The sequence below is a fragment of the Anomalospiza imberbis genome, chromosome Z (genome assembly GCF_031753505.1).
Source record: "Anomalospiza imberbis isolate Cuckoo-Finch-1a 21T00152 chromosome Z, ASM3175350v1, whole genome shotgun sequence".
Taxonomy (NCBI): domain Eukaryota; kingdom Metazoa; phylum Chordata; class Aves; order Passeriformes; family Viduidae; genus Anomalospiza; species Anomalospiza imberbis.
Genome location: NC_089721.1, coordinates 18,527,315 through 18,544,972, shown reverse-complemented (window position 1 = coordinate 18,544,972; position 17,658 = coordinate 18,527,315). Strand labels below are relative to the sequence as shown.

Below are 17,658 nucleotides of genomic sequence, written 5' to 3'. Positions count from 1 at the left end.
GGGCACTGTCCAGCCACACTGTCGCAGCCCATAGTGCTGCAGGGGGTTATTGTGGCCAAAATGCAGGACTCAGCATTTGGACTTAATGAACTTCATCCTACTGGCTCCCCCCATCCATCCAGCCATTTCAGCTCTCTCTGCAGTGCCCTCCTGCCTTCCAACAGATTGACACACGCTCCCAGCTTAGTGTCATCTGTAAATTTACTAATGGAAAACTCAATCCCCTCATCCATGTCATCAATAAAGATATTAAACAGGACTGACCCCAGCACAGACCCCTGAGGAACACTACTGGTGACTGGCCCCAGCTGGATGCAGCACTGCTCACCACCACCCTCTGGGCCTGGCCATCCAGCCAGTTCCTAACCCATCAAAGAGTGTCCCTGTCCAAGCCGTGGGCTGCCAGCTTCTCCAGGAGTGTGCTGTGGGAGACAGTGTCAAAGGCCTTGCTGAAGTCCAGGGACACAACATCCACAGCCCTTCCTGCATCCACCAGGGGGGTCACCTGGCCATAAAAGGAATTCAGGTTGGTCAGACATGACCTACCTTTCATAAACCCATGCTGTCTGGGACTGATCCCCTGGCCATCCTGTAAGTTCTGTGTGATGACATTCAGTATAAATTGTTCCATAACCTTACTGGGTACTGAGGTCAGGCTAACTGGGCTATAATTACCAGGATCCTCCTTCCCACCTGTTTTGTAAATGGGTGCCACATCGACCAGCTTCCAGTCCTCTGGAACCTCACCAGTGAGCCAGGACTGCTGGTAAATGATGGAGAGTAGCTTCACAAGCTCATCTGCCAGCTCCCTCATCACCCTGGGATAGATCCCATCTGGTCCCATAGATTTATGAACATCCAGCAGCTCAGCAGTTCTCTGACTGCCTCCTCCTGGATAATGGGGGGACCATTCTGCTCCCTGATAGCATTGATAAAATAGTTATGCATATGAAATTGCAACCAGAGAATAATGAGAATATGTGAGAGGTAAAACTCTGCAGACACCCAAGTAAAGCAAAGAACAAGGGTAAGAAGGTGTTCCAGGTGTCAAAACAGAGATTCCCCTGTAGCCCAAACTTATTTGGATATGAGTCTTTTGAGGGTCTTCTTGTGGTCATTTTGGGAACACCCCATTCCTCAAAATTCACTTTTATGGTCCCAGATGTTCTGACAAATTTTCTTTCCTTGAGAGTATCTCAAATACATGGTCAGGTCACAATGCACTTATCTTATCATTCTTTACTCCAGTACTCTATCTGTGTTCTCAAAACTAAGACATCAACTAGTACATATTAATCACTAGTATAAATTAACAATGAAGCATTAGATGTCACAAGACTTATTAGTCACAACAGGGAGTTAACACAAGGCCACACTGATCTCTGGTATTTGTACTAAGCACTGTGCGGTCCAAAACGAAGCACTAACCACAAATATAGGGGTCATACACTACTGTCTGAGAGTTAAAAGAATTTTCCACCATCTTCCCCCACTGCTGCACAGACTTCTACTTGAAGAAGTATGACTTGTTCAGCAACATCTGTAGTGGATGCTCTGTTCAGTGGACATTCATGTGTTTGTAGCTGTCTGCACTAACTTTTTGTCATCCTGGAATTTGATATCCCTCTTACAGACACAAAATATCAATTAGCACATGTACTTAATCATTCCAAAGCTAGTGACATTTTCAGTTCCTACAGCACTGACCAATGCCTGCAGAAGTCTGCCAGAATCCACCCTTTCTTTGACCTCTTCTAAAAATTTCATACTGACTGCAATTCCTGCTGATGGTGTCTCCAGTTCATCTAGTTGAAAGAGGCTAGTCAAATCTCTCCTTCGCTTCAAGAAGGATGAAATAACATTGTTTTTCATACACAGATGGCCATAAACAAGGGACGTTTAGAATTTAAGATCTCACCTCCCTATTTCATCATTTCCACTCCCTCAACCTGTCACATTCATTTCTCAATGTTCTTCCTTTCTATGCAATCCCTGTGCCCAGAGCCTGAGTAGAAACTGATTCTTCCCTTTCCACAAAGCAAAGTAGTTCTCGTATTGGCAAACGTGACCTTAAAACTATAAAGCCCCTGGTGACAGAAACTTTGTTAATTTAAAGATTTATATAGAGCACAATAAACTTATTGCACAAAGCAGAAGCCAGACCCAATTCTTTACCATCTTCTCTATTCTTCAGGACAACCTTAAAAGGTTACAGTAGCCCATAGGGTAGCATGGTGACATTACTCAGCTATTTTTAATCTTATGGTTTCTCAACTGCACTCTTCTGTTAAGCTCTTTGTCATTTTATCTTCTTTTTTAAAATGACACCACTGGTGGGTAGCCCTACCACTTTTATTTAAAGGCTTAATTTTATTTGCACTCTTATTTTACAGTAACAAACAATTCCTAAAAAAAGATACACCAAATTAGCTACCAGCAAAAATGGACACTGCAAATTTTCACATCAGAATCACAAGTAACAAAGCATGTATACAGTATTTATTATCTTGTTTACCCACATTCACATAAATAATGTGCTGAAATTAATTATACACACATATTAGAAAAAAAGTTCCGTGTACCTGCTACTGACTACTTGAACCCTCTTCTGTTCTGTAAAATCTGTTCTTTCATTTCCCAACATGATTCCAACATGATTTCAAACCCTAAAACTTTAAACATAGGTGATTTGTTCTTTCTATGCATATTAATGATGGATTTTTTCCTCCTTTAGAAGCAGAAAAGTAAGTTGAATTCTCCTTGCACAGAATAACGACATTAAAGGCATGGAATTTAGTCACAAAGCAGGCATGATGATATACCAATAGTCCTGACTGATGTATTGATCATGTTTGCAACACACACAGCCCTATTACTCTCAGCTCTACAGGTGTCGGCTATTCAAATCACCATGATTAAAACACTGCTACAATTTTTCTACCTATTGAAAACATCTATCTTTTTAGCACTACACCACCTTTTTCTCTCTATATGCTATAGAAGAGAGTTACTAACACATGGAAATTTTTAAATTTTTTTTTTACACTATCTGATTTTTTGGCAACCGAAGAAACCTAAAAAAAGATACCCATTCAAACCATTACCTCTTCACACCCCTCTACTGAAAGAATCAAAACAGCTTTTCAAGCCAAATGCACAACAATTTACTTACGAATGTACAGCATATGAATGTTAATAGTAGCAGGCAGAATCCCACAAGATCAGCATCTCTGTTTAACACCAATATACACACTGAAGATCAAACCTGGCTGTAGCAACAGCCAGATAATATGCAAGTTATTACCTGTCCTCATGACTACTTATTGCTATTCCTGTTTTTTCAAGTCAGAGAGATTAACATACCATGCCTCTTGCCAGTTTGCTTCTGGCAGCTAAAAGAAAAACATATAGAACAGATCATCATGAGTGCTCTCATGTGGCACATCCAGGAGAATGAGGGGATCAGGTTCAGCTAGCATGAGTTTAGGGAAGGCAGGTCCTGTTTGACCAACCTGATTATGACCAGGTGAACTGCTTAGTGGATGAGAGAAAGGCTGTGGATGTTACCTACTCAGACTTCAGTAAAGCCTTCAACACAGTGTCCCATGGCAATCTTCTGGAAATGCTGGCAATGTCACTTGGACAGATGCACTTATCTCCCCTAAAACCGTCTGGATAGCTGAGCCTAGGGAGTGGTGGTGAATGGAGTTACATCCAGCTGGTGGCTGGTCACCAGTGGAGTTCCCCAGGGCTCCATACTGGGGCCAGGCAAGCTCAATTTCCTTACTGATGATCTCAATGAGGGGACTGAATACACTGTCAGTAAGTTAGCAGATGACACCAAATTGAGTGGGAGCATTATCTCTTGGAGGGTTCTAGGCAGGTTGGATCATGGGCCAATAGTGTGAGGTTCAATAAGGCCCAGTGCTGGGTCCTGCCCTTGGGTCACAACAAACCCAGGCAGCTCCACAGGCTGGGACTGGATACCTTCAAGTGCCTAATGGAAAAGGACCTGGGAGTGCTGGTGACAGTGGCTGAACACGAGCCAGGGTGTACCCAGGTGGCCAAGAAGGCCAATGGCATCCTGACCTGGATTACCAATGGTGTGGCCAGCAGAAGCAGGGCAGGGATTGTTCCCCTGTACTGGGCACTGGTGAGGTCACACCTCCAGTGCTGTGTCCAGTTCTGGGCCCTTCACTACAGGAAAGACACTGAGGAGCTGGATTGAGTCCAGAAAAGGGCAGTGGAGCTGGGGCAGGGTCTGGAGCACAAGTCCTGTGAGGAGCAGCTGGGGGTGTTCATCCTGGAGAAAACGAGGCTCAGGGGACACCTTACCGCTCTACAACTGCCTGACAGAAGAGGGTAGCCAGTGTAGTGCCATGACTAGAGGAAACAGTCTCAAGTTGCAACAGGAGAGGTCAGGCTGGACATCAGGAAGAATTTCTCCACGGAAAGGGCTGTTAGACATTGGAACGGCCTGCCCAGGGAAGAGGTGGTGTCACTATCCCTGAAAGTGTTCACAAAACCACTGGACGTGGCACTTAGTTCTATGGTTTAGTTGACATGGTGGTGTTTGGTATTAGGTTATACTAAATGAACTTGGAAGTCTTTTTCATACCTTTATGATGCAAAACAAAGATATTTGCTTTTCAAATAATAATTGATATTAATTCAAATGCTTTTATAATCTGTAATGAGCTCTTCAAAGTGTAATTGCTTTGCTACGTAATGTATCACCCACATTGAAAAGCTATTTTGTCATTCCAGAAGTACCATCCTAGAAACTAGCAGACTGCAGTGCAAGTCTTTCCTCTGTACAACATACATACACACAATTATTTTAGAACTATGTTTCTGTATTCTAAAACCTCTCCATAAAGGAATACTCAAGAGAGCTGGCAGTATTTGCCATTCTGTTTCTGAAACAACGTTGCCACCACCTGGACAAACCTCTAACTGACTGGTATTGTTGTGGTGTGGGTCTGTACCTGGAAAAGAAAAAAACAAACTCACCTTCTCCACAGAATTATTTCCATAACCAAGAGAATTAAATTGTCTAAAATTTGGTTTTATATTCATGACTTAATATTCAAATTCTGTGTCTCATTAGTATCTTAACATTAGACATGTGAAATTAAAATTTATTAGCTTTCCACCAACATTTGAGAAACTAACTTGAGAAACTACTTTTTATGTTCAGTAATATGATGTACAATTATTTGCAGTTCTGAATAATCAGCTTACAAATGCTTCATACAATCACAACCAGTTTCTGTCCCTTCTTCAGACTTCATTTCTTTTAGTGAGGAAGCTAACATTCAGACTCAGAAGAAAACCATAGCTTTAATCTCTGAAGATATGCTTTGGAGATTTGTTGCTTCTTCCAATCTCTGTCATTCATCATAAAACAATACAGGAAAGTTTCAGTCCAGTCTTCAATAAAAAGATGTGTTTTATAAAGTATTTTGAAGGAAAGCAGAAATTCTGCTCTAAACGTCTGATGAACAGGAAGGTGACAGGCCACTACTTAAAACAGGAAACAAGGAGCAGCTAAAACTATCATGGAGGATTCCTTTAGTCTCAACAGAACCTTCAATATTTCTAAATTTTATTAAAAAGTGTACATACTTCTACTGAAGACTGGATTCAATCAGATATAAGACAATTTATAGATACATAATGCAACTGAATACTTAGTACTTTTCCTTATATAGATTCTTATTTATTTATACATTTTTGGTTTGTTGAGAATTGACTGCACAAGATACAGGCTTATGCAAATATGAGCAGGCATTTCATGTGAAGAAAATGTTTCCCACAGAAGTTGGTGCTTGCATGCAATTATTAGCAACAAAATTTACCACTGAAACTTGGTAATGCCACATGTATTTCTCAAAGGAATTTGATAAGAGTACTGAGTAACTTTAACTCTTAGCATCAGAAGCTTAGGCCACGTATGGCCCCCAATGCAGAGCTTGTGCAACCTATGGAATACAGAATGCTTCCTGCTTTTTCCAGCAATTCCTGGTAAGCTGACAGTCCAAATCAAATCAAACCTGAGTCTGCTGCTCCCATAAAGAGAACTTTAAAACTTAAGCCAAACGCTTTTAAACACTCGTATATCATCTTTGAAATAAACTGACTTCTTGATGATAACTTACTGTTCTTACAAAAATTTGTATATGGTGGTACTTTATAGTGCTTATTTCAACTCTTAATCATTATAATACATGAAAGTGCAAATGAAGATATCAAAAATGTGTAAATATAACCCACTCATTAATCAGCCTTTTGATTAGAAAATTATATACCAGATGTTTGAGTATTTAGGGCCCCTTATCTTCCTGCATTTTTAAACTAAAATGGTTATTAAGAGTCTTTATAAATTATTTTCAATGGAAAATGGAATCCACTATTTCCAGCAAGATATATTTCGTTGTAATAAATGCATAAACTGTGTGAGGAATTTGTTTTTCAATTAAAAATATATGAATGCTATAAGTACCACTCCATGTTCTACTGCAAGAACAATTAATTATGTACCAAAGCTATGGCAATGCCCTGCCAGTATGTCATATAATAAGAAAAATAAATTACTTATATTGATAAATCTAGTCTGTTTAGTGAAATACTTGTCCAAGATACTGAAATGAGTCATCAATCACCACTACTCAGTCGTCTATTCCCATCTTTTATCACAACCAACTGAAGAGTCATCTCAGAGTTAATGAGTTATGCTGGATGTGCCTCTCATAACAAGCTTGGTATAGTTGCATTTTATCATTGTCATCACTTTAGGATGATCTTGTAAAAACCCACCACTTACACAATATCATTAAATACAGAACCATCTTTACATCAAATAAGCCCATCTTACTATGTTGTTGAAGGTGTGACCTGACTTTCAAAATGATAGTTTTTTCCCCACTTGAAAATAAAAGTTCTTGATAAACAGTAAACAATGTACCTAGTCTCAAGTTTCATGCTTTCAGGAAATTAACTACTCTAATTTTGAATTGTCTCATATTCCTGTTAACAGTATTGTTACTTTTTTAGGATCTTTCCCCTCTATATTGGCACTCAAACTTTTCTTAACTCTTTTTTTATTTCCAGCCATTACTTTCTTTACTGAATCTAATGACTTCTTATTCTCACAGTCTAGGGACTTTAAACATCCACTTTCTCTCTTTCAAGAGAAATAAGACAACCAGACTGAAAGAGCATTATTTTACACCTTTCTTCCCCTCCACTTCTGAAGGCAAATCCTTTCTATATTCACCCCAGAGAACTACAGTACTCTTGCAAACTCATATCTTTATGCTATTCTCATTAGAACAATTTGAATGAAGGCAAAACACATGTTAATCCAGTACTTGCACATCATTGATGCTTTTTCAGTCTCCACAATTATTCCCTTCATCCCAATAAAACCTATTGAAGTTGCTGGCTCTACTAAGAACCTAATTACTCAAGAGACAGGCAAAATCAGCACCTCAAGGTAACTCTCCTGTGATGACAGAGGTAAAGGTGGTCTCAGGGTAAAGTTGCTACACCTTGAATTTGACCTGGTCATCCAAGACCTTAGGATACTGGTGAGACCACATCTACTGTAGTGACTTGAATCAAAGCAAGTGTAGTTTTGTTAATTCTGTGTTGCCTTTATGTACCACATGCTGATTTGGATTTCAAAGTCATTTTTGAATGCATAACTTGCTTTTTTTTTTTTTAAGATGAAATCCTCATTTATAAAACATTTTGATAAATAACAGCATATTAGGTGCTGTGGCAATGTGAAAGCCATACTTGCAGCATATACCTAAAAATTCTGTATCCCTTTGACATCTCCAAATTCTATATTCAGATATTCAGTCCTGGAAAACAGACTAAACTTAAGAAGCAAACTCTCTTAACCACAGATGATGGAGGTATTAGGAAACTCAACATCAACCACTTAGGAAACTCAACATCAATGTATACATTGACCTGCTCCTACTTTTCCCTACTACAGACAAGGCTTCAGGATCCAAAAGTGTTTTGGACCCTGAACTCAAGTGTAGAAGAGCACAATGCACAACAGACAGAAAGAAAACATTAATTCTTTGCATCACACGGTCCACTATTTCTGTTCCAAACCCCTGCCAAAGACCAGGGCAGGCCAAAAGAAAGGTGTCAGATGCCTTTTGATCAAAGCAGAAGGTGGCACAGACACTACCTACACTATTTACTCTCACTTCCAGCTTAAGGTGAGATGTTGGTCGGAAACAAAGCCAAGCCTGTCCTGACAGACCTACCCTAAGTGAAGAGAGAGAAATCAAGACCTGCCTTTTTTGCACACTCTGCAATATACTGGATCAAAATCCAGTACAGTAAAAAGGGATCAAGCACATCAGGCCTGACACTGTGATAGACCTACTCAGTCCTCCCTAAATCCATAGGGCAGACAGCAAAGCACAGTGCAGCACACTGCAGTGATCTTGCAGTGAAAGCTGCACACAACATCTCACTGGTCTCATCTACTACTCATTTTCTTTCTAGTGTTGCTCCAATCCCGCACTGGTCTCTATATGGTTAGGACACTGGGTGAGCTATGAATTATATATGCAGCAGATCTTCCTAATGCACTACAAATAATGCTGTCCAACACTTGAAAAGAGAGCATTGCTTTCTCAGCACTTTTTAATTCCTAGTTCTTTTAAAAACAAACCATCAGAAATTTTCAGTGCACAGTGTAATTTCTACAGACCTTCCTCAATCTCTATTACTTTCACAATCCATATCTTAAAACTTCTTCACAAAATTATTAAAGCCCACAAATGCCAGGTGTGGTCCTGTTTGTACAGCACAGGATGCTGTTCAAAAATGTTGTGAGAGGCAGCTAGTTGCCACCACCCTCAGCAGTGGTTGCAACTACCTGTAATCACTTCACTAGTGCCAGAACTATTTTTCTCCTCAGCCAGAAGCCTGAGGGAGAACTGGCATACTTTTCTGCTCTCGAGTAGATGAAACCTCATATCTTTTCTATACTGGCAGCACAAGGATGACCATTCACAGAAGTAAAGGCATAAATTACAGTGGAAATGTGTCACCAGTGTGTGGGGAAATAGAATCTCCTACATCCAAGTAACCCCAAACAACAAAAGTCAGGGAGCATTGTATCTTAAAACAATAATGAACAAGGAAGTCCATTTTGTAAGGAAAGTGGATGACAGTCTGTCATCTAGAAATGGAAGAAGAAAATAGGTATCATGAGGTCACAGAATGAAATTTGTTAACAGCACAATACTTTGATACATGTAGTACTACATAAAAAGCAACATTTTAACATTTTCATTTTAAAAAATCACATCAATTTCTTCTTTGTTAGCAGAAGGCATGCTTATTTCTTTCAGAGTTCTGTCATTCTGCTGATGCTGAGTAAGGTATTTTTAGATCAAGCTAAAGCACAGTGACAAATATTCAGAAAAAAAATCAGAATTTTCACAAGTAGTATCACAAAATCACAGCAGTAGTACCTCCCATATGAACTCTCCTATTCTCTATGTACATACAGAATAAGGGCATCTGAACTCCTGAAACACAGGCAGAAACCTAGAAAAGTATTTTCTACAGGAGTGGAATAAATGTACATGTAAAAATTAATTTCACAGAATTACGTAACCAGTTTGGTTGGAAAAGACCTCTGAGTCCACCTAGTACAACCTAATACCAAACACCACCATGTCAACTAAACCATAGAACTAAGTGCCACGTCCAGTGGTTTTGTGAACACTTTCAGGGATAGTGACACCACCTCTTCCCTGGGCAGGCCGTTCCAATGTCTAACAGCCCTTTCCGTGGAGAAATTCTTCCTGATGTCCAGCCTGACCTCTCCTGTTGCAACTTGAGACTGTTTCCTCTAGTCATGGCACTACACTGGCTACCCTCTTCTGTCAGGCAGTTGTAGAGCGGTAAGGTGTCCCCTGAGCCTCGTTTTCTCCAGGATGAACACCCCCAGCTGCTCCTCACAGGACTTGTGCTCCAGACCCTGCCCCAGCTCCACTGCCCTTCTCTGGACTCTAGCTTTTACAATCTTATGCAGAAGCGCTCCGAATTACCAAGAAGTGCAAACACTTGCTGCCTTCGTACCTAGTACAGGCTGCGCTCTGAAACCCTCCAGTGAGTGGCTTTACGGTTTTTCTGGCATTAGAGCACCAGAAACCCGCACGTGTTTCCCGATGCGCGGCACTTTCCCTCCCGCTACTGCTCAGCCGCTATAATTTATTATCAGCCGCCTTCCAGCCGCCCCGCCAGCCGCAGACAGCGGCGGGCGGGCGGAGGGGCACGCAGTGGCGCAGTGTACGGCTGCCGCCAGGCCCGCACGCCGCCGCCGCCCCGGTGCGTACCTGCGCGGCTCTCGTACTTGGGCACCCGGTAGTACTTGTTGCCAAACTGGTCGGTGCCCACCAGCTCCTTGGCAGGCCCCACGAACCGCAGCCGCAGAGCGCGGAGAGCCTGCCAGACGCGGCTCATGTCGGGATCCCGACGGGAAGACCGCGGCACCGCCGCCCACGGGGGGACACGGGGACAAGGGGACACTGAGCGCGCGCCGCGTCCTGGCCCCGCCGCCTCGCGCCTGCCGGTGCGCAGCGCCTATGGGGGCCGAGCGCGCCAGCAACGCCGCTTGCTATTGGCGCGGGCCGGCCAGCCCCGAGCCAATCCCGGCGCGGCGCAGAGCGGGCAGGATGCTCCCGCCATGTTGGCGCTCCTATTTGCTCGCCAGGCCGGGCTGGACGATCCCGCGCGGCTGCGCTGGACCGAGCGCACCCGGAGGTAGCGGGGCCGAGGCGGGTGTCCCTGCGCGGGAAGGCCCCGGAGCGGTAGCCCCTGGCTCCGCTCTGCCGCGGAGCCTCGCTTGGCCCGGCCCGCGCTGCGGCGGCCCGACCCGTGGCGGGGTGAGGGGGCTGCACTGCCGCAGCCGCCCTGTGCGCGGGGGCCGGGGCGGGGGAGCTGCAGCAGTGGGTCAGCAGCCTTGGTGTTAGTGTACGGTGTGCTGAGCCCTGGGCAGAGTGTGCACAGCGCAATGAGCTGCGCCTCACTCCCTGCACCTCGGAGTTACCGCCCTTGCTGTCGGCGCGGTTCCTCCAGGGGGTTCGATCTGCGTGCGGCTATGCTCCGCTTGTGAGCACGCAGGTGTTTGTAATTCTCGTGTGCCCTCATCTGCTCGTCCCGCCTTCTCCCAAACCTGGCCTTTTGGCACGTTGAAGAAGAATCAGATGCAGGGAGTTTCTTAGCAATTTTTGTGGGAATAGGTAGCGGCATAGGCGGGTTAGTTAATATTCCTGCTAAAGGTTATAATGTGATATTTGTTTAATACCAGGGAATCTACTTTGCAGATGTATTTCAAGATAAATCAAATAACGCCTACCTTAGTTCAGTTACTCACCCAACTTCTCGATCTGTGTTGGTGATATATGGCTTTAGGATGCTGTATCATTATAAAACAAATATTTAAAATTGAAATTAATTTTGGTAGCTCAGGAAGCTTGTTTCTGGGTGCATTTTGACAACACAATTATGTCCCTCTGTGCCCTCAGCCCTCATGTAGCATTCAGTGTTAAGAACGGTAACACGCTGGGTGGACTTAACCTTACTTGGACAATTGTCTGCTTAGCATTTCCCTTCTGAAACTTTTTAATTTTGACTTTAAAATAAAAAATCGGTAGTCTTAAGTGGATTTTATTTATAGCTGCATTTTGAAGTCATATATTTTAACCCATTTCCACAGGGGGATTTCTTGCTTCCTGAAATTCCATCTGGAGCTCAAAGGTCTTAAATTTGGCATCTTGTGTATGTCAGAATTCTTATTCTAGGTGAATTCTCACATAATTATATTTCACATAATTTAAGAGAGCTTAAATGATTTGCTGCTTTTATAGCATGTCTACAGACATGATGTTGGAGGCCTGCCTGTAGCAGCCTAAGGTTCTCACAACAGGATTTTTTGCCCCTTGAGATGTAGCTGAGTACAGCATTTTGGTTACCTACTTAGTTATGTTTTTGTTGTGATTGTGTTGTGTTTTGTACTAAATGGTGCTGTAGGAGGCTCTGATCATGTTGCAAGACTAAATTTTATATCAGGTAGTATGATTTAATGAAGCAGAATGTCTCTTTTTGGATTATGCAATATTAACGTATTCAAAAATACAAGCTAAGGAAACGTCGTGAAAACTTCATCACTGGGGGTCGCCTAGTTTTTATTTGGTATTGCAGAAAATGTAGCATACAAACTTCGTTTCATTAAAGGAAATACTGTAAACTTGGTAAACTAAATTACTTTGTCCACTAGGTGTCCGTAGTTCCAAGCAGGATGAAGCCTGAAAGGGTGATACATGATGAAGCTTCAAAGTAGCCAATATTTGTGGTGATTACAAGCTTATTAATATTTCTTTTTCTTAGTGTTTTCAAATTACATTCCAGGTTTTGTTTTATATGTTAAACCAAAATGCAATTTTACTTTTTCTTTGAGCCGTTTTATGTATTTATTTCTCCCTTAACCTTCCAAACAACAAAGTATTTTTTTCTGCCAACTTCACAAGACTTATTTCTATCTCTGTATTGTGTAGTTTTGCAAAAAAATGACAAGTTAAATGCGTTGAAGGAGCATGAAACTAGGTTTCAGCTGTTCAGAGCTACATAATAACATTTAATGATTATGTTCTTGTTTTTTATCTCTCTTTTCATTTTTTTGTGGGTAGGGTTTTAAGTTTGGAATTAAATAAAGATCGAGATGTGGAAAGAATACACAGAAGTGGTATCAACACCCTTGATATAGAGCCTGTTGAGGGAAGATAGTAAGTATATACTTTGGTTGGTACAAATGTACATAAGTAATTCACTGTGTTTTGGTACTATGGATTTGTTGTCTTGTTGAACACGCTCATTACATTGAGTATATTGAGATTGTGAGTGTTTTAACTTTTGTGCTTCATTAACACTTTCAGCATGTTATCTGGTGGATCGGATGGTGTTATTGTACTTTATGACCTTGAAAACTTGAGCAGGAAACCAAGTTACACATGTAAAGCACTTTTTTCGGTTGGAAGGTAAGTACTCTGAAAGTCTTTTAAAAATACGTGATATAGCTCTTGTGTGGCTAGAATTAAACTTGCAAATTAATGTCTGTTCTTATTTCTAGTATAAGAAGACTGTAGAAAATACTGCCAGAAATCTTGAAAAGCTAGTAGCAGGAGCTAATTGTTTTATACTTGATTTGTCTACTCTAATAGTTACAATATCTGTAAAGTGACTCTGGTATTGTTTGAGCAAATCTATAGCAGTTTCAAAAGTTCAAATTAAGAATATCAATTGCACTCACATGGAAACTAAAGTTAGACAGTCTTATGTTGCTGTAGACACCACAAAAAAAGGCAGACCTAGTATTCTAACCTTAAATTTTAACACTAGAAAAAGAAGACAGGGGAAAAAAAAGAAACCCAGACCTTCCTCTAAGTCATCATTTCTGACCTGTGAGTTTTCTTAATGTTTCATTTTTAAATTTGGTGCCTCTATGCCAGTAACTGAGAAAGAAGTTTTGGTACTGCTGTAGCAATATCTCCTGTATTCCCCAAATATATATAATACATACATTTGAGTAAATACTCTTTTAAGCAAGATTATTATGCAATTAGTTGCATAATCCTTTTTCAATTGTTTGGAAAAAAATCTAATACCTATTTGCAGTTGTTTGTTTTATTTCCCCTCTCTCTCTTTCCAGCTTTACTAGTAGCTATTTTTAGTTCATCAGGTGTTCAGCAGGTACAGAAGTGATTTCTACAAAACTTCTTAAGAACATGTTTGAATGAAGACAGGTGTGCTACTGAAAAATGGGATGTGTTTTTCTAAAGAACAGGGTATTACCATGCTGTGGATAATCTTTATAAAGAGTCTAAACCTTTTTTGATTTGTCAGTCTGTTCCTGCAGGCAATACAGATTTTTCCATTGTAGACATTAAATCTTCTAGCAAAAGCTGTTTTTTCCTTTTTTTGGATAAAGGCTTGTCTAGTAGGTTAGAACTTCACCGAAGACTCACAGTAAGAGATATTCTATTTCATAATAGATTGGTAGCTGCATTTTCCCCTTATTTTTTCCCAGTCTACAAATTATTTGAGGTCTTAAGAGTCAGAGGCTTCATGAGTCAGCTATACAAGAAAAGAACAGATTTGTAACAATAAAAAGCCTTAACAATATCTTGGATCATAGGAAAGATAAAGGCTAACAGAACATAGCTAATAGAACAAGTGTTGATGGCTGGGCTTCTTGCACAAAATTATTTTAAATTGTAATGACTATGCATCTCCAAATCTCAAAACTGAAATGAATTCTGAAACAGATGCAGCAAATAGAAGAAATTCATGCTAAGAAATTCATGCTAAGAAGGCACAATGTAAAAACTATCAAATCTGTGCTAAAATCAGGCTACTGTTTACTTAATTAGGTCAGTAGAAATACTCCACCCTTGAAGATTCTGTTTAGGAAGATGGTTAGTTGGTTATCTGTTTCTTGAGTAGGTGGTAATTTGCACAGACATGTCTTATTTCTTAACACTCAAGGTATGAATTTTGTTAGTAGAATTGAATTTTGTGTGGCACTGCTCTAAATGACAGGCTTATGATTATTATTGCTTAAATAACCTTAGTAGGTTTCTTGCCTCAATTATTTATTCATAGTATTCATGAAGCTTCCTAGTATGTTTTAAATACTTACTAGCTAATTAGCTACAGTACATATATATCTTTGGATATTTGGAATATTATTCAGAGTTCCTGACTTAATAAGTGAATTTATACTGCAGAAACACTTTCCTCTGTCTAGTTCCTATCTTTGAAGGATATAGTGCTGACATCTTGTGAAAGCTTGCCTGTGTTCCAAGATTGTAGGGCAGAACACAGGTCTGGTATCAAAGTTGCTTAAAGTATATCTTGCTAAAGGCCTTTTAAAACTGTTTCTTGATACACCCTGAACTGGGCTTGCTGATGATCCAGTACTATAGAACAACGAAAGAGGTAATTCCTGGTGGTAGGCTGTGATTTACCCTTTGTTTCACATCTGGAATATAGGGCCACTACTGCAAATACAAAAATAAAACTTTTCCTGTTTTCCTGGGAGTCAGCACAAAGAGCTTTACCGGGTTTCATATGATTCATGCTGACCTGTGACAAAAAATGGCATTTGAGAGTAAACAAACAGTATCCATTTCTAGATAATATGCAGATAATGCTTGTCCTTAAGGTAGTCTCTACTTATCAAAACATGTCTAGGAATAATAAATGACAGTGACCTATTATCCATAGAATTAATTCTGTATTTGTCTTTGGTAGAAAAGGCTGGGATAATTTGATTAATGGATGAAAATACTTCATATGGAATGAACTGGCAACAATGTACATCCTGAGACATGAAACTAGGCTGAACGGCATGTAGCCACTACTAAGCTTAGCCAGATCAAAGGTGATTTCTGCAGAGCTACTCAGGAGTTCATTAGTTCATTCCTCAGCCCTGTGGATTATGGGAGAATTGATTTTCTTGTGCAGAGTTGATTACAGTCCAGTATTGTACACTTATAGTTAATGTACCTAGATAATTAGTTCAGTGGTTTTAGATTTTTCTGCACATTGCATAGAAATGCCTCTCCAGGAGTAAGCTCACTCTGAGTCAAGCTTGATTTCCTGCAGAGTCAAGCTCTGCAGGTACTGAAGATTTTTAGCTTGCCATGGTTTAACTCCAGCTGGCAAGCAAGTTCCGCAGAGGTGCTTTCTCACTCCCCTACCAGTGGGATCAGGGAGAGAACTGGAAGGGTAAAATCTAGAAAACTCCTGGGTTGAGATAGTTTTATAGAGAAAGCAAAAGCTGCAAACACAAGCAGACCAAGAAATTAATTCACTTCTTCAGCCATCTCCGGGAAAGCAGAGCCCCATCCGCATAATGGTTACTTGGGAAGACAAATGCCATCATTCCAAACGTGTCTCCTCCTCTTTCTTTGTTGCCTCCAGCTTTATATACTGAGCTTGATATCACGTGGTCTGGAATATCCCTTTGGTCAGCTGGGGTCACCTGTCCTGGCTGTGTTTCCTCCCAGCCTCCCAGGCACTCCCAGTCCCCTCACTAGCATGTCAGTATGAAAAGCAGAAAACGCCTTAGCTCTCTGTAAGCCCTGCTCAGCAACAAAAAAAGCATCTCTGTGTTAATAACTCTGTTCAGCACGAATCCAAAATGTATCCCATGCTAGGCACTGTGAAAAAAAATTATTCTACTCCAGCCAAAACCGGCACACCTCCCTGAAGAATAGAAGCATAAAATTTGTTGACTTTTAGCACTGTGCCAGAGTAACAGGCCATTCTAGGTTATGCCTCAGAGGTGGACAAGCAATGCAGAAGTCATTAAACTAAGCTCAAAAGTTGCTCAATATCTCTTGCTTAGTATTGTCAGTGCTGGCTTCAGGCTAACTCTCCTTAAAGGTGTCTTTTTTGCTTTGTAGCAACTCAAGTGAGCAGAAAGGTTTATTAGCTCAGATGAAATCAGAACTATAGATGTCATGTGAAAAGGGAAGATTTCCTCAACCCCTAGGGTTGGATTAGTCTGTCAGTGCCCTGGGAAAGCTGAGACCTTTGTGTCCAACCAGCCCCTCAGCACCCTGTTCTAGGGACCCTTTACTGAGCAGTCCTGCTGGATCAGAGGGTGGTTCAACTGACTTGTTCAGGGACACACACCAACAGCATAAGAGAGACCCCCCTCAGTGGGGTTTTCCACTATATCTGAGTATATTACCCACTGCAAATAAGTGCCAGTCTCCATGAAGGACTCACTCTAACTATGGCATAAGTCTTTATTAATAAAAGAAAATTATGACAGGTTAAGGTTTGAGGCCTGCCAGTGATTGCTTCTGACTGTAAAAACACGTTCAGGCCAATATACAAACAAGATTTAATCCCTTGTAAAACGCACATAGAGTAAGGTTCTTACTAACAGGCATTCCTCTGGGGAAGGAGACAGATCACCTTGTTGGCTGATCCCAGAAGTTACGATGGAATCTTCCCTAACTTCTCAATTTTTGACTTACTTTTATATTGTTCCATTATGTTTAGTTGGAGCTTGAGGTATTACACCTTTGGGACTAAATGGTGTAAAATTCTCTCCCTTTGCTCTTAAAGATACAATCAATAAAATGCAGAGCACATGCTCACTGAGGGACGGTCTTACCCTGGAGGTGGGTAACTTGAGGTTAGCTCAATTGTTTAGATCGTGGTGCTAGTAATGCCAGGCTTATGGGTTTGGTTCCTATATGGGCCACTCACTTAAGAGTTGGACTTTATCATCCTTGTGTCTGCCTTCCAACTGAGAATATTCTGTGATTCAGGACTTGGGGATGGAGGTCTGTGTTAGTATTACAGTTAGATGATAATGAACTAAGGTCATCCAAGGAGAGTGATTTCACCACAGTTTCTGGTTCAACAGAAAGACGTCTTCTGTCTCCCTTGGGGAACACTGCTATATGGTTTATCAGATTCAAAGTACCCCTCCCTGCAGGGATTTCAACAGTGCCCGACCATGGTGTCTTGGCTCCACCCCTTGTTTCTTCCCCCTTAGCAGGTGCTTGAGGTTGTAGGCTGTTTGTATGGGCA

General features: G+C 41.1%; 2 protein-coding genes across 2 annotated transcripts in view; one reads left to right on the top strand and one right to left on the bottom strand.

Moving 5' to 3' along the window:
* NDUFAF2 (NADH:ubiquinone oxidoreductase complex assembly factor 2) overlaps nt 1-10,584 on the bottom strand; it is a 57,740-nt gene extending 47,156 nt beyond the window's left edge. Inside the window, exon 1 of the mRNA XM_068177104.1 lies at nt 10,383-10,584. Coding sequence (XP_068033205.1) covers nt 10,383-10,509 — 127 coding nt within the window. The 5' untranslated portion in view covers nt 10,510-10,584. The remainder of the gene's footprint in view (nt 1-10,382) is intronic.
* A 120-nt stretch (nt 10,585-10,704) lies between these two features.
* The window catches only part of ERCC8 (ERCC excision repair 8, CSA ubiquitin ligase complex subunit), a 31,425-nt gene continuing 24,471 nt past the window's right edge, over nt 10,705-17,658 (top strand). Inside the window, exons 1-3 of the mRNA XM_068177604.1 lie at nt 10,705-10,809; nt 12,735-12,830; nt 12,981-13,082. Coding sequence (XP_068033705.1) covers nt 10,733-10,809; nt 12,735-12,830; nt 12,981-13,082 — 275 coding nt within the window. The 5' untranslated portion in view covers nt 10,705-10,732. The remainder of the gene's footprint in view (nt 10,810-12,734; nt 12,831-12,980; nt 13,083-17,658) is intronic.